Raw genomic sequence first — 18,322 nt, 5'->3', positions numbered from 1 at the left:
TTGAGTGGTGCCATTGTAAAAAGATCTAAACAAAGATGTTTGTACTTTTTTCCAAATTTATTAGCAAATATTTTCAAAAATCACCTATCTGTTGCCTTTCATTTACAGAATTGATCTGGTTGTAAAACAAAGTATGAAAACTTTCCATTTAGTCTATGCCTGCTGAAACCAAGTAAGTAATTGCAGTGTTCAAACACAGGAACTAAAAATACTGGACAGAAACAGACAGCTGCAATCAAATCCCACATTTTTATGGGTGAAGAATTGCGTGAAAATGAAGGCTTTTCTCTTGTAAGATTCGTGCAGCGCAGCCTTACAGCAACAAATCTGTCTCAGTTGGCTGCATCACAGATTGCTACATTGTTTCAGTGATGCCCTTTTGTTTTTAATGATGTTCAGTACGTGGGCGTGGGTGTGTGGGCAATAAAAATGGCTGAGTCTTGAAACTGACCTCTGCTGGATGTGTTTAAATATCTACTTCTTTCTTTTTTCTTTGGCTATTTTCTTTATCGTGTTGTATTTGTGTGTACCATTGGTGTGCCCACACACTCCGGTCCTGGAGCCTCGATCACACTGAGGTGTGCTGGGCTCTAATTTATAACTCTTTTAAAACATGAATCGCAGCAGTCTCTGGATGCTGGTACTTATGAAAATGAAACCTCGCTCATAGGTGTTCCCCAAAAGGCGGAAAACAAAACTTAAGACGTTTGATGTATGTCTTTCCTTATGTTGGCATCCTGAAGGTTAAAGGTAGAGGAAGTGGGCTGAATGGTTCGAATCCTAATTCTCTTTTATTAGAACCCCCTCGGGACTTGAGCATCTGTTTTGAGGAAAGTGAGTCTTCTCCTCTTTCTTTATAACTCCTGCTTCCTCTTAGGTGGACATTTAATCTGTTTGTGCTTCTCCAAACCCCCAGGCTTGGACATATTTAAGTGGACAACATTGCGTTTCTTGGAGAAATGGCAATGATTAGTAGGTATAATGTTTTCTGGCTGGCATGCTGCCGTTTGGTGTTTAATACTGATGATTGAATGATAGTGAAAACTAAGAGGTCACGGAAAAGGTTTTCAGGCATTTTCTGGTTTCAAGTTGTAATATCGTAGATATTATTATTTCTGATAGCTGCTCATTGGGGTAGATTAGACAATTTACTACACAACATTGATGACGGCAGTTTTTTCTTTATTGATTATAGTCAGTATATCAGGTTTCCTCTCCGCAAGATGACAAATCATCAGTAAAATGAAACGCCTTTTCTAAAGCCAGACGTTTGGCTTTAATTATATTTCAACCAATTTGTGTCATGATTTTTGGTCTGATCATTAGACCCAAATGTAGAGCAGACTTTAGTGTAACAATAACTAAACAAGAACTTACAAACAGGAACGGGGTACATGGAGTATAATGGAGCATAACAGGAGAATACAGCGACTAAAGAGTGAAAGAGAGGTGGTTTAATACTGGGAATGTGAATGCTGGATCAATTGACTGGGGTGGCTCAAAGCTGCTGTATTTAACTTTTATAAACAGTATGGTTTTTTTGTTTGTTTGTTTTTCTTTTTACATATTTGTTAAAATTGTCACCATCAGCTTCTGGTCAGAAACAACCAATCAGAGCCAGGAGGAAGGTCTTAGCACTGTCAGTCACCCTCATTTAATGTGTTTATGGCAGAGAAACAACTTACAATTACAGAAAAATTATTTATTCATAGTCTTTGGTTGCCATGCTAACTAGCCTGATCATTCATGTTGGGCTCTGATATGGAGAACTAACTGTAGCCCAGCAGAGAGCGAGGGGGAGAGGAGAGCTGCATAGCCACTTACTGACCCAACATGCACCTCACATCCAGCGACATCCACTGAAATTTGCACAAAGTTACTCAATGCGGCAACCTTAACTGGAAATATTACTGAATGACACATAACGCCTTGCAGAGTCTCAGTCTACACTGATGAAATTAGATTCAGTTTTGCTTCATTAAATTTCTAAATAGTCTGACATGGGGTGTTAGAACTACATGTATTTATTAACTAATTCAGATTATAACAACTCAACCACTAGAGGACGCTCATACACTGAGTGCAAAGCAAAAAAGGGATCTGTAGCACCAGCAAGGCAAAATAAGACACATTGCTACAGGGGCTTTATATGTTACATCAAAAGTATATCAGATGTCAAAACATTAGGTTATGTGAACAGAATATGTTAAAAGTGAAGATGATGCAGCTTCTTGACAGAATATCACGGTTTGTGGTCAAATATTTCAAGCAACCTCTTGTGATTTTAAAGCTTAGGCAAAAAGTGTTCTCACATTTGGGGTTATTGATGCCGTTATGGACAGGAGTAACACACTAATTGGTCTCGGCAAACTCTATGTACTTCATTGGATAACAGTTTAAAAGAAAATCCCCAAATTATAACATACATAAAAAAAGAACACCTACAAGAATAAAGGCCTTTTTTATCTGCTGCAGTGCCCATTTTTCTCTTCATCTTTGACATTTCTTTAGTCACACTAACCTTTTAGCGTTCGGCTAAGTCTACAATAAGAAAAGAGATTGTTAGACTCATTAAAAGCTTTTGTCCTGGTGGGTGAAAAAAGTCACACTGCTTCTGCTTTTAGAAATTTGAGGCTATTATCATGAAACTTAATGCCCTGTAAAACATTCCAGCAAAACCTTTTATCAATCTTCAAAAGCTTTTCGCCCACGCCTGTGAACACACGCAGGCTTATCCCACAGATTTTGCTGCTTGCACATCTAATCAATACATAGTTAAAGGTCAGTGTGGGGCATGGATGATCACATGCTTTCAAATGCTTCTTCATTTATCATAATCTTTCAGAAATGTTCTAGATCTTATTCCCTGGCTCATAAATCTCCACTCCACATAACAACACACTTGAGGTAGACATGTGGTAATGCCTCTGTGCATTATCTTGTTATAGGCAAGGAGAACAAAGGTCACTTACCCTGCCATATAACTCGTTCTTGTAAATGGCCTCTCCAGATCTCCAAGGAAATAAGCTATTAGCTGGCTTTCTGTTGATGGACATTAAGCTTAATAGTTTACCACAAACTGAGGCCATTTTCCTGATGGAATAAAGTGTTGTTGAAACCTGAGAGGCAAAATTCAAAAAGACAGCTGTTTACAGACTAGAACATATATTTAGATATGCAAATTATGACAACAATTGAATGCAGGTGCATATAATATTTATTTATTTATTTATTTATTTTAATGTAGAGAGAGCTCATTTTAAACAAAAAACACTGACCTGGTTCTGTTTAGAGGATTAGTCCAGTCAAATTGGGTTTCTTTACTGAAAGAAAAACCTCAGGGCAGCAACCTTAGAAAAATGTTTATCACACTGGAAACAATGTGTGCAAGATCTGAAAACAAAATTATATTAGTATATCATACAAAAAACGTTGAGACATTGTTTTGCTCAGTCAAACAAAACATCTCCTAAAAATTGTTATCAAAATTATTAGGTCAATTACTTCATTTGTAATTTACTTTTCCTTTTTGAAATATCACAGACTCTTTCTCCTTGTCAATCTTCAGAATGAGAAGGTCAAAAGATTATGTCATTAAAGTATTGAAGAATATCTTTTACTACTACTTTTTACGACTATATAAGTAAAACTATACTGTTAATTTTGCTTAGGGATAATTTCAGACTACACCATCCACCTCTAGGTTCAGCTTGAAAAACTGTAAAACATTTTGACTGAGGAGTTTATTGCCTGTTTAAAAATGTCAGACTTTTTACTCCTCCTCAAGGTCCTTCTGTTCTCCCTGACTGGAGCTGCTTTTGTAAATAAGTATATCCTCCTGTGGTGAGTGAAATAAGTCCCGCTGAAATTTGTCCAAGGAATTCTTTCACTACTTTTCTCGTGCCACTTGGGGTTTTTTTCCAAGCTGTGGCAGATTTACTTCTCCGTTGGTATTCATCTGTTATCAAATGCAGTGACCTACACAAGAGACAAATGTTCCAAAGGATTTTATTACCTCCAGGCACAAAGACAACACAACATTTCATCACCATTTGACGTTTTGTATATCCACTGTGACTTGTTGAATCCGCTACCGTAAATTGTCATGTCTGCTTATACTTTTGTCTTTTTTCTTTACATTCCAAGAGGCTTTCTGCAGTGCCTGTAACAGGACTTTCACCTGTTATTGTTGTGCCTGGTGTAGAGTCATGCTGAGGTTCCGGGTAGCTACTGAAACGTGTTCGCAGCATGTTGAGAAAGGTCAGGGCTGCTAACAGATATTATGTGTCATTAATAAGCTGTGAGAGGAGGTCAGTACAGCTGTTTACGAGGTCAAGCTTGAATCAAATAGGAAGAAACAAACAACTGCTGGAAGATTTTAGAAACAACTTATGATGGTTCAAGGTTAGGACAAGCGTCTGTATGCCAAGGATGTCTTTACTTTAGTATGAAACAGGAAGTTCATCCATCCATCCATCTGTCCGTCCATCCACTATTAGGGTTAACAGGTACTTAAGGAAAATCCAGACATCCCTCTCCAAATGACAACACCTCAGCTGATTTTGGGGCATCACATTCCCAGGTCAATAGCTCCTCTACTGGGTCCTGAGTCTCCCTCTCCTGTTAGGACCTACTTGTTTAAACTCTAAAAGGAGGGGTCCTTAACAAACCCCTGAACCATGTCAACTGAATCCTTTCAATGTGAAGCACTTCAAGCTTCAGTGAGTACACTTCTGTCTCTAAGACTGAGTCCAGAGAAAGCTAATTTAAGTCTCTTGTTTGAAGGATCTTGTTCTCTTGATTATTAGGATTTTTAAAAGCAATCACAATTATAGCAAGCAAATTTATATTTACCAGTATTTTTACATAAATTTAGAACACTGGTAATTTATGCAAAACAATTTGTTACTTTCCTGCAGCCTGCATCAATGTTTAATGATCCCATGTGTGCAGGACTATCCTTTTGATCAAACTCAAACTGGAGGGACGTGAAGATGAAACTTTCAGACAAATGTGACGGTTCCTCCTGTTAAGTCTCAGCAAGAACACAAAAGAGTCCTAAAGAGACTGCATGCAACAAGTTTCTGTGAAAATGTACTTATTCATTTCATGAAATTATTTTTCCATAGCAAGTGGCCTAATTTCACAACTCTTATTTTTGCATGCATTTCCACTCCTCTCTTATGTAACTCTTAAATGCGAGGAGTTGATGTAAGAATCAGTCTCCTGAGCTGAGAGGGCTTCATTTATTATGAGACGAATATAGCACATTTGCATCTAGTTTTAAAACCTCTCTCCATATTAGCTCAAGTAGTTTTGAGCCCGAGGCTGCACATTTCCATACTGCCAGCCGTCATGTTTTCACACATAAAAAATGCATGTGTGAACTCTCTGTGAGAATGTGATGAGTCTCAGAGGACAGGTAATTCAGGTATCGCAGTCACTTAATCTGATTTTTATATAATTCAAGCCTGAACTAATTGTAATTTTTGAATTAGGACAATGATCTACTTCATCAAAGTATTTTGTCTCTGAAGAACAGGGTCATAAGTGTACATATCATTTCCATCAGGTTTGGTCTCGCAAGACCAGTTTCAATAATTGGATGTCCATATATTTTTTTAAACAAAGTGGCACAGGGCCATTACTGCATGGAAGATTAATTAAAATATGCCCTCTGTAGCTGTTTTTAAAGTCTTTCAGTGAAGGGCATACACCACGACTTAAACAACAGACAGCTCCTCACCATACAAGCTCTACAAAGCTGGAAAGCCCTGCCTTTTATGCTGCTGTTTATAACGCTAATTAAATCCATTTGCTAAGAAAATCCAGCAAAGGACGGATTGATTTTTAAATAAACTCAGGCAGCTTTAACCAGCTTTGGCTTTGAACAAGTTATTTGAAGCGACCTGTCCTCGCAAGGCTTGATCAAAGGAGCTCTGCACAACAGCAATGCATAGAACACAAAACACAAGACTGACAAGCCAAACCCTGAGCGATGCACCGAAAAGAGAGGAACAACGGTAATAAATATTTAAAGGTTCTGAATTTTAAATCAAACGTTGCGTATGCATACTTGCTAGATTGGAGTTTGGTTTACTTCCAGAGGACTCTGCAATGTCAGCCAAGTGAATGGAATGCAAAGAAGAGATTACACGTTAATATGAAGCCAATAGTGAGTTGAATTAAAATGGTTTTTGCTTCATTTCTCAAATTTCTACTTTCAAAGGGACCATTTTGCTGAGGGAAAAGATAAAGAAATACCCACTGGGAATTTTCTGTCTGAAGCTGCCAATGAGAGGAGGAGCTGGGAATTTAGCATAACTAGATATAACTCTAGAGGACTCTTCATCTTCTCATTGTTAATGCAGGCTGTTTCCCGACTGTTCAGTTCATTCCAAGGTCTGACTTTTAACTGTCTGTTCCCCAGGAACATTCTTATCCTTTGGCGGAATCACAGTCGATCCCGAGGCAGCTATAATTTATAATCTCTTCAGTGAGCTCAGGGTTCAGGGTCTTCACATACGGTGCCTTGTAAAACTAGTCATACCTCTTGATTTTTTTCAACATGTTGACACATTATAACCACAAACATGAACATTTGGGAATTTTGCATTGTGAAGAGAAAAGAGAAGGTTTTGAAATTAAAAATCTGAAGCGTAGCATGCATATGCATTTTGACTTGTCACTGATGACATTTGACATACATGCAGAACAATGTGTGTATTGAGGAGCTGATATTCAAACCCACTACCTCCACTGTGAAGCATGATGGTGGCAGCATTATGCTGTGGAGATTCAACAGTAATATAGAAGCTTGTTGGGCATAATGGGGTTGAAGACAGAATGATTCTCAAAGAAAACCTGCTTGAAGCTGCAGCACTTAAAACATGTAGTAATTTTACACAGTAGTGACTCTGCGTAGCTGAATGTAAATGCATGCCAAACCTTTTAGATTTAGACATTTGTATCTCGTGTAGCTTCCCCTTTGAAATTCTGCCTAACTTTGTCCTGGTTTATCACATATAATCTCATTGAAATGCTACTGGCCAGAAAAATACAATGATGTTTTTGTGTTGGCATAATAAAATCCGGAATACCTCCAATGGTGTCAATAGTTTTGCAAGGTGCTTTTGCTGAAGGCCTTGGTATTGCTGACAAAGGCTGTGATGGCAGAAAAGCAAGAGGTGCTGTGGTGAAAAGATCAAGGCAATGTTAATGTGAAGTTTTTGTCATAATGAAGGAAAAAAAATAGATCTATTTTAAATGTAAAAATCAAAATCTCTTAAATGTGTATTTTCACGACAAGTTACATTCACCAAAAGACATGTAAAGTATTAAAAGTATTAAAATGTTTCTGAATAGATTAGCTTTGAGCCTCCATAAGCCCCTCAACATGAAGTGTGATATGGTTTCATTAGTATGAGAAAGCTATTACATTTTCAATATTTCATTTTTAGGTAATTAAATGTACTGAATCAAACTAATATAATCATGAACAATAAGCTGTAACGATTATTTAAAGACCCCGGCTGTGCATGTGACTTGAAAACAAATCCTTCCATGTTTGACTATATAAACTACAATTTACAAAACCTATTAAATACCACAGAAGAAGATAACAGATTAAACTAATTAGTTCATAACAGCCACATTGCTACCTGTGATTTGATTTACATGCACCAGAAGAAACATTCTGGTGTGAATCTGCTCAGCTTTCACTTGGCATTATCAGCAGAGAACAGGTGTCGTGAAGCGTCTGGATGTTTTCACAGTGATATGACCACATCACCTCCTTGAGACTCACTAGCAATCACTGTGGTGGCCCAGAGGCACTCAGCTTGTTTTTCATGTAAAAATCCCCACAAAAGTGGTTAACAACCAGAACAAATGAGACCATAACTTCCCCAGTAAACCTCAGGATACGGAGACTAGACTCGGACCAAGTGCAACTCCTGACATTATCCTTCTTTGCTTTCTGCATTACATGTTTCCTAGCAGCAATATTCTCTAAGTGTTAATGTGAATTACCATGTAATAAAAAATCTGACAATATGATACACTACCACTGGAATATTCTCAGTGCACTCTTAAGTATTACTCAAAGTGTCTACTTGTGGAATTTAAACGTTCTCAAGGCCACATTCAGCTCCCTGCGGAACTGAGTTATTGCCTAAAATGAAAAATACGTGCGAGAGCAACTCTGCATGCAAATCATTCTTACATAGAAAGTTTTATCTGTCATTCAGTTTTATTGCCTCCATTGTTAATCCAGGTAGGTTATGAACTTTTTCAAAAAAAAAAAGTAAAACTCTGCTGCTAACTAACATTGGTTTGTCGGCCTTGCAAATGTACCCCTTAAAATTGACATAAATTCACTTTAGAAGCAAAAACCTTAACATATTCAAATAAGTTTTGTTATTTGCTTGTGATTGGGCAAGAAAAAGTTGAGCACAAATGTAATCTGTGTGTGTGGTTTGCATTTACAGTTGCCGCCCCCTCATTTTGATACCCTTAAATAAATTCCAAGTACAAAAGATTACATGCAGAAGTTAACTAAGCTTATTAAAAGTAGGTCAAAAAGTTCAATGACAAGGCAATTGCTCACACTGTATTTATATATCCATGCCAAATTATTTTATTTGTCATAAAAATGGAAAACCACGTCTCATTTTCCTTCCTCTTCACAGTTATGCATTATTTTGGGTTGATCTATCATCTAAAATCCTAATGAAATTCATTGAACCTTGTTTGTGGTTTGACAAAATGTGCAAAAGTCAAAAGGGTATAAACCATTTGGCAAGGATCAATTTATTACATCTTGTTTGTTGCAATGTTTAATCCTTCAGAACAACATCTTGAATTATAAGTAGCAAGGGATCCAAATTATTAGAGCTTCCACCAGCAGATGCATTAGGCTAAATAAATTGCATGTATTTTTCATCTGCACATTTGAAACCCCACAGGCAGATAAGCGGAAGATTTTCCAAGAGAACGTTCTGAAAGGCAGGCGCTCTAAAACTGATCGGTTAAAGGCGAAGAGAGAAATGTGAATCCACTTTGGAGAGATGTGTTTTTCTGGGTTAGGTGCATCTCCTCCTACCACTTCACAGAAGGTCATATTTAATCTGTGTAATTATTTTCAGGCAATTTTGATGCAGCTCGCCTTCTGAATTTAAGTGCTTCGGGGTGCACCTACGCAGCATTTAAAACACTCCTTGTTAAAGCAACATCTCTGGAATATGATTTTTATTTTTTGTCGTCTTCAGAATCTGACATCAGGGTGATTACCTTTTCCCTCTCTGGCAGCTGCAAATATCTCTTGAATGAAAAAATGTCTCAGAGAGGCAGGCTGCTAAGCCATGGCATTATGCACAAGCATTCTTATAGGATATAAATGCAGGTTTTTATCTTTTGTCGATATGATAATATTCAAGTTTGTTGAAATAAACTGTTGAGATGAATCTTTCCAAAAAAGCACCACTCTACAACATGATTTGTACGAGTTTGTCTGTGTCCGTTCATTTGTACACAGAGGTTTCCCTATTTTTAGAAGGGGAACAGGTGTTGACAATCTCCCCCTACTAAAGGTCGAGGGAGAAGGAAAAAGGGAGATAAGTCTGTGCTTCCGCGCTGTCATCGAAACTGTTGGGTGACACTCAAAACCGGCCACGTCAACACTCAACAATCAGCCCCGAGGCTCGACTGGACATAGCGTGAGTGATATTTCAGGAATCGCACTGATTTCCTGAAAGCCAACCAATACCAGCTCTCCTGGTGGCACCCCATCTGCTTGGAGCATACAGTAAATCTGCTCTGAAAGCATACAAAATTTTCAGTCTGGGTGTTTATGTACAGAATCATACAGGCATGACGTGGGGCTGTAACGCGGGATTGTTCCCACAGCGGCGTCGAACCGAACAAACATGACATGCATGCACTGCAGATGACTGCTGTCAGCCTTCTCTGCATGCAGCTGTTGATGAAAATCTGAGGCGGGCTAATGTAAACACTGTGACAGTAAACACTAAAATAGATGTTCAAAGCAGGGAGTCAGGAACCCATTGTGGGCTACGAAAAAGCAGGGGAATCAGAATAATTCTGTGTATTTTTGAAAAAATAATATTTTTGCTGGCATTATTGCAAGATATAACAATAATAGTCATAAACACAGCACCTGTGTTATTATATGCTTCTTAAACTGCCTTTTTAGGACCATGTGTATAATCTCACACTGAAAAAAATTATGTAAACCTTTAAGTTGAGCTAACTTAGAAGGGAAGAAAACACACATTGAGAAATGATTGTTTTTGATTTTACAAAAAACACAAAACCTTGAAAAGTAACTCTTTTTGGACTCATGCAACATTTTTGTGTTACTCATAAGCACTCTGAACTGCCTTGTTGATGAAAATGTGCTTTAAAAATAAAATTACCTTTACCTTTACCTCACTGTTAACTGTTAGAGAAAGGTGGAAAACACGCAGACTTAAAAGTTTGGTTTTGTTTGAGTTCAATGTTCTGATTATTATGTTTGGAGTTATGTGTTTTATATTTAACTTTGTTTTCATGGTACTTACTTGTGTTTAGTTAGTTTCCCCATTTCCTGCATAGTCAGTTGGTATAATTTCCAAAGCCTCTGTTCACTCCAGTTTTATGCTGCCAAGTTCTATTATTATTCACTAAGCCTGTTTTGCTTTCCCGTATTTTCCTGCTTTCAGTATAACCAGCTTATTTCAGATAGTTTTTCCAGATGCTCCTGTTTTTCACCCATTCTTTAGCTCATTGTCGGTGTAAAACTGAAACCTTGATCCTTGCACACACTCTAGAACGATTCTAAAAATTCATACAGCACATGAACGTCTCACTGTGTGAGCTCGATATGACAGCAACTTCCGTGACACTCCACAATAGAAGATGTCAATCAGTATGACTTGTTGCCTCAGCAGAATGCTGTCCGACAGATCTAACAGACATATCAGTCCATCAATTAATCTGTCAGCAAGTTACAAGTGTTGACATGCTTATTATTAGAGTCGGATGCTGAAAACAGGGAAAGAGGGAGGAGGCAGACAACAGGTTGTCTTTGGCTGTGGCTCTCCCACTCTGATGGACAACGTCATTGGATCAAGCTCACAACTTTTTTCTTTTCACTTTTACATATTTTTGCCAAGACAGCTGACAATCAAATTCAGATGAGACTAAGGCTGAGCTTTATGGCAACAAACACATAATATTGTTTTACATGAATCACACAATAAATTTGTAGGAAAGCTCCTTGGCCAGTGTTAAGGATGGTAGAGGAACTGTGCTACTGCGGGCCTTGGGAACATTCTAATCACATGGCATCAGTTGCTATTTGAAACACCGAGACATTTTAAATGTATCCTCCAACCTTGTGAAGTTCAATGGGGGAAAAGAAGTGGTGTCATGGCAGTACAGGGTTGCAAGAAGCAATAGCAGCCAAAGTGGCAATAATTATGACACAAGTGACTTAATTAAAAACAATAATTTACTAGCATGGCAGTTTTACCCATAGTGAAGAAAAGTATCACATTAAATGTCAGAATATAAGGAAGTAATTCAGAAAATGAACCATATTGACTCCATTTATACCAACAGAGATGCTAAAACAATTATTGGAGTCTCTTCTGCTAGATTTTATTTTAGACAAGCTTTATTTTAAATCAACTGTTTTTAAGAGGAAAGCAGTTGGTTGTCAAGTTAATATATCTCTGTTTTTTTGGTGAGGGGATAATGAGCATTTTTGTCTGTTGTTGCTTGTCTCAAACACCCACAGAATGCAACAAATGAGCAACATGTGAGTGTTAAAACTTGTGAATAGCTGGCAGACCACAGCAGGTCACTGTAGAGTACATTACACGTGACTGCAAGTGTAAAGACGAAACAGGGCTGGATTTGGGTGAGTGCAATCATTTGTCTGCTGTTGTGGGTAGGTGGCGGACAGGAGAGGAGTGATGTTTGGACACACATGCGATTGTGGATCTAAATTTGAACTTGACGGTGCACGTGTGGATTTGCATGTGCATCTGCTGTGAGGGGAGCATTGTGCTGTTACACAATGGATGCTTTTCACATTCCTCCCTTCACCTGTCAGTGCCAACAAAGGCCCTCTTCTCTGTCTTTGACATGTATGAATCTACTGCTGGCCAGAGGAGATAGCTGTGGAGTAAAAGATGTGAGTGGGTGGACAGTCTGAACAGTACCCTTCCCTTCTGACCACCTTCATGTTCTCGCTTTCAGGCTGCAGAACGGAAGACTTAGAGCTCAGTTGAGAACATCACCGAGGAGGAGGTGGTAGAGAAGTTTCTCTTTTCCAAACTGACATGTTGGAGAAGTGACATATTCACAAACCTCGTCACTGAGAGAGCAGCAGTGTCCTGTACTCTTCTACTCTAAGTAATAATAAATTGATCTTAAATATCAATTTAGTTGGGAGCTTGGGGAGTTTCACATTGTCATGTATGTGCATGTGATGCTACATACACTGTTAAAAGGCAGTGATTTTTCTCAAAGTAGCTAATGTTAGTTTGATTTAATTCTTGTCAAGAAATAATTATGCAATTGGATGCATTAGACCATGGATAAAATAAAAAGTCAAGAAAGCTAAGAGGAATCCAGGAACTAAAATCAGGTGGAGTTTAACATAAATGATAGATAGATAGATAGATAGATAGATAGATAGATAGATAGATAGATAGATAGATAGATAGATAGATAGATAGATAGATAGATAGATAGATAGATAGATAGATAGATAGATAGATAGATAGATAGATAGATAGATAGATAGATAGATAGGTAGGTAGGTAGGTAGGTAGGTAGGTAGGTAGGTAGGTAGGTAGGTAGGTAGGTAGGTAGGTAGGTAGGTAGGTTATTTTTGATGACATTGCCAGAAGCACTAATGTCTAATCTTTCTTGAAGGAACAATTTATTTTTTTAACATTTTTATTTGCATTGTCTTTAAGAAAATTGATGGCAATCCCACTAAAAATGTTAAGCAGTGTTTTGGTGCCATTTTTGTGCACACATATTGATCATGTCAGTGTATCAATTCTTGAAAAGAATCCATATAGCTTTAAGTATATGCATATATTTATTTGTTTATGAATCATTTTTTGTGATTCACCAGTCAAATAGTCATTGAAACTAACCAATGTTTCCCTTTTTGACTCTGACTAGTATTTCACTGGGCAACCACTGAATAAAATGTTCTTAATGTACAAAAATAGTTAACCAGCACATATCCATGAACATACTCCAAATTCAGCTGCTTTAAAAAAAATCAACTAATCAGTCTACTTACAATCAGGCCTCTTAAGTCCTCATCAATTGCTTTTTTCTCTTCTTCTTTTTCTTGCTCATGCTTCCTGTGAAAAGATTGTGCATTTAGTGATTTAATGACCCTAATGTCACAAAATGCTCTGCAAAGATGTACAGTCTTTGCTTGAATCATGCCGTGACATGTCGGGCATTGCAGTATCCCTGCTGTGCCAGCTAACTGTTAAAGTGACTGTTCTATTCGTGTAGCAAACTCAACATCATTCAGACTTGTCAGTGTAGGAGTTGAGGCATTTCAAAAATATGAAAAAATCCCTTTTAAAAATGGCACCTGTCAGGATAATTTAGAAAAGCACAAAAATGCTGCATTCAACTTTAATCACAATAAAATACATATTCCACACAGCTCCTCATTTTTTCATGTTTCATTTTACTGATGATTTTGTTGGAGTATAGTCATGTGGTTTGGGATTTCTTCACCTCCTGATTTTTGCTTCTTTTATCAGCAGAAAGATGGCAACTTGGAACGAACCCTGGAGAAAAAGGAACATTCAAAGCCCCTAAAATCTGCTTAACAAAAAATCAGGCAAATGACGCAGCTGCTGCAAAAACTCTTGCGCATTTTTCATCAGATTTCACCCTACACTGACATAAAAACAATAATCACGCTGATGTAAATCACGGGTGATAAACAACATTTAAGAGTCCTTGAGGGTTTGCAATTCTATGCTTCCAGCAACGCCAGTGAAATGTAGATAATTAAATCACAAGCACAGTACAATCTGATTTGTTTTTTGTTATGCTTATACAGTTATCATGAAGGTATTTGACTTTTCTTAATTTTCTCCTGAACAAGCTGCCTCACATGAAAAAAAGAAGCTACAGACCAATCTACAGTATAAGTGAAATTTAGTTGTATGGGAGTGTTAAATCACAACCAGTATGTGTTTGTGGATTTTGCTCAGACTTGATGGCTACTGTAGTAGGTGGGTGTGAGCTCACAATGTGCTTCATGTATGGGTCCAACTTGGGTTTACTAGACAAACCTCATGTCTCACTTGGGTATAATGAATATACATTCAAAATCGATGAAATAGATGAATATGGGGAATCTTTGTACCCGGATTTGAGTTGTATCAAATAAGTATAATCAGATAACATACAGTATAACCTCCATTCATACAACCTGCCCATGTAGGGCCTGCTTTCAACCCTTGTCCTACCAAAATGTCCCCCATTTCTTAAATATTGGCATTCATGAGATGACTAAAAGAGAAAAACTAATTGCTGGAATAGAACAGCTGAACAAACATAAACCCACTGTTATCTGTGAAAGGATTGATATATAGGCAAATGACATGGGGGTATTTAGCACAGCTGAGGCCCATTTTAAACCCCATGTCTTACTGGCATTATGTGTAAATGTTAACTTTGATCAGATGCCTAAATGGGGAAAAGTGGCTTTTCGAAGAAAAACCTTCTTCAAATAGGTACTTACTGAAAAATGCAAAAATAAGAACATAGTTAAATTTCCTTTTCACAGTGAATCAATTGCAACTGAGCAAAAGCTTCAATATTTCCAATCCTTTTGGGCCGCATATGTAAATGGTAGCATGGCATAAGGTGCTGACATAGGGAAAACCTTTCAGGAAACATGGATTCCCTGCAATAGGCAAAGTATAGGCAAATAACATGGGGCAATTATTCAACCTGTGGTAAAATACATGTGGGGGTTATTTTCAGCCCATTTCCTACCCTTATAATATATGCATAATGGATCCAATGTTACCTTCATAACATACCAACATAAAAACAAATGTTGTAACAATACCACTCAGCAAAAATAGATTCACTTTAAAAAGGTCTAGTAAATATTACTTTTCCCTACACGTTTGGTTCCATATGGAAATTTTTGCTGCCTGGACAGAAAAAGCTGCCAGAACCCCTCAGTGGCAAATAATGTAGTCATTGAGCCTAATGTGACCTGCATACAGTCCTTACTGGGACCCCATTGTCAGGTAATTTTCTAACTATTTGGGCAGCATATGTAAATGTTGGCTGAAGTAAGATGCCTGTATGGGTGTTCAAGTGGAGGCCATATGCAAATCTGGGTTCGCTGTGAATCAGGTCCAAAGCTAATGCATTTTTCTGTTTAATCTTATTTTGAGAGCGGGGATATTTTCAAATCCTTAACCAATCTCCCATACATATATAGTACTTCAAATAAAAAAGTGATTAGATCATCTTGTGGATGCTTTTTCTTATCAGATAAGACAAGTTTTTCCAAATTCATGAGATGAAATATTCTGAGGCCTCTGCTGTGCTCTCAAAGCTAGTCTCCATGCTCGGGGTTTGCATACTCGGCCCTCCCCTGGTGTCCTTCAGCAGAGGTAGGAACGTATCGCTGTGACAGGAGCTCATGGAGGTGTCCCAAACCCGGCTACCGCAAACATGTTCACGGTGCTCGGGTGCAGCCCTCAGTTCGCCTTCAGTGGAGCGCAGCGCCATCAGTTCAATCTCATGCTTGGCTGCGGTCTCCAGCACCTGTTGCTTGTTGTAAAACAGCACAAAGTTGTTAATGATGGGGTGTATGGGCAGCGCTATGGCGATGACCCCGCACAGAAAACTGATGGCCGCGTTACACCGGCCTAAAGTGGTCTTAGGGTACACGTCCCCGTAGCCCACAGTAGTCATAGTGATCACAGCCCACCAGAACGACTGCGGGATGCTGGTAAACAACGTGTCCGGGTGGTTCTGCTCCATAGTGTAGCCCAGCGCCGAGAAGAGGAACACCCCCACCCCCATGTACATGAGGAGCAGACCCAGCTCTTTCAGGCTGCTCTTCAGCGCAGATGTGAGCGTCTGGAGACCGGATGAATGGCGCGCCAGCTTGAAGATGCGCGCAATGCGCATTATGCGCAAAGCCTGCACCGCCTGCTGCACGTTGGCCAGCTCCATCACTCCGGCGCCGAAGGAGGTCAGAATCAGCACCACGTAGAAGGGCATGATCGCCATGAAGTCGATGATGTTCATGAAAGACAGGACGAATTTGATCTTGTTTGGAGATGAGATCAGACGCAGGAGGTATTCGATGGTGAACCAACCGATGCACACCGTCTCGATGACCTCCAGAGTGGGGTGCTCCGTGAGGTTGCCATCGGAGTCCTCCACCTGAAGCTCGGGGATTGTCCCGACGCACATCACCACAGAGGAGACGAGGATAAAGATGAAAGAAAGTATGGCAATGACGTGCGCAGGCACTGAGGACTCCGGCTTTTCCATCAGCCTCCAAAGGGACGCCTGGAAGCGCTGGCAGCCTCCAGCTGACGGGTCTCCCTCTCTGTCCACCAAGATAGTCCTCACTCTCTCTGCGATCTCTGCAAGTTCATCCTGAACCTCTTTAAGGTTGCTTTTGCAGCATTCATCCAAAAAATCGGCGCCGATTTTCCAGAAGTCCATCTCCTTCATGAAACAAATCGGACAGATGCCCCTTTTCATGTGTACCTCTCCGTAATAATACAGCTCTACTATACACTTAAATGCCTCAGGGTCCCTGTCAAAATAAAACTCCCCGGTGTCTGGGTCATAATCGTCACACAGTGAGGATATCTCTTCGGGAGACTTCAGAGAACAGTCCACCAGCTCTGCCAGTCGGGTCTCCGGGAACCGATTCAACACGTCGCCATACAACACCTGTTTCACTCCGCCGATGTTCACCACGATCTCCGCCTCTTCACTCGCTTCAGAGCCGTTGCAGTCCGCGTACCGACTTCTCTGGATTCCCCACATTATTCCGAAGATTGCCCGCTTCAAAACTGAATAAAATGCCCACAGAAATGTCACCAGGCGCCCTGGCGCTCTTTATGTAGCCGCTAGATTCCTCTAAATTAAATAGATATGTATATGTATATTAGTTATGAAAAAGAAAATCTGTTTTCTTCGACCTGACTGCAGCATGAAGTCCTGTCAGTTCCGTGCAGCCTTGTTTGGCAGTGAACAGTGCGCCTGTGCGCGCTGCAAAAGTTGGCATTGAAGTGCGCCTGTTGTCAAGTCAGAGCAATTTAAATCCAAACTTCCGGCAGAGATTTCAAAAATAAAACACTCCAAAGACAAGAAGGGTTTTCTTGTAGGTTCATGGTTAACGAATACAGGTGTGGAATAATGTGGAATCGCTTACAAGATACAAATGGCAAATAGAGTCACGATTCTATAAGTGCGAGATGTAATATAATGATTATTAGGTTCAATAGTTTTGAGTTACCATTCTGACTTTTAAAGTTAAAAGTCTCTCTGAAATCAAGGTTCTCTTGTTCTCTTATCTCGTGAAATTCAAAGTCATAATCCAAACTTTAAAGCCAAAATTATTACTTTCTATATCAAAATTTGGACTTCTGTTTTCTCAAACTAATCACGTTTAACATTGAAATTATAAATATACATCACCAAAATTATGGACTACATTTCAACATTTGACTTCAGAAGTCGATATGTTCACCCACCCACATTTATTTCTGAAGCTGATTTCTCAATTTCCGGCTGCGACGTGGGATTGCTGCGTGTTTTGCTGTTTACTGTCTGGACGCAGCGCAGTGCAGCCAGGCGCTGCGGATCGCAATTTTCCGCGCGTTCATGGGAATCATTGAGAGGTGTTAGCTTGACGAAATTACAGATGAGAACTGCAGCTTTCCATCGCATCATGAGAGCAACCTGTTGAGAAGAAATATCCCCAAGACTTTCTCTATCAGCCCAAAATGTGGCCTTCCTGTCATCCACACTGGATTCATCATCATGAAACTCTAACTGAAAGCTTCTCAGCAACAGTTTTAACAGCTTTATGAAGATGAAGAGCTTTTACAGTGGGATTTTTTTTTTATATACCAGTAACGCAGACCAGTGAGTCATTTGGCCTTTAAGACGATAATGATGACCTGACAGCTGATCTGATAAATTAATGGAAAGCTCATAAGAAGGACGTGAATGAATAGATGAACAATTTATTTCAGACAAATAACACGAATTA

General features: G+C 39.1%; 1 protein-coding gene across 1 annotated transcript; it reads right to left on the bottom strand.

The window, feature by feature from the left end:
* Window positions 1-13,661: 13,661 nt before the first annotated feature.
* LOC114159155 (potassium voltage-gated channel subfamily F member 1-like) lies at window positions 13,662-17,362 on the bottom strand. Its single transcript, XM_028041273.1, has one exon. The coding sequence runs from the start codon at window positions 17,089-17,091 to the stop codon at window positions 15,592-15,594; it is 1,500 nt and encodes a 499-aa protein (XP_027897074.1). The 5' UTR covers window positions 17,092-17,362; the 3' UTR covers window positions 13,662-15,591.
* Between the last annotated feature and the right edge of the window lie 960 nt (window positions 17,363-18,322).

The sequence above is a fragment of the Xiphophorus couchianus genome, chromosome 15 (assembly GCF_001444195.1).
Source record: "Xiphophorus couchianus chromosome 15, X_couchianus-1.0, whole genome shotgun sequence".
NCBI classification, from domain to species: Eukaryota; Metazoa; Chordata; class Actinopteri; order Cyprinodontiformes; family Poeciliidae; genus Xiphophorus; species Xiphophorus couchianus.
This window is presented reverse-complemented; position numbering and strand designations above follow the sequence as displayed.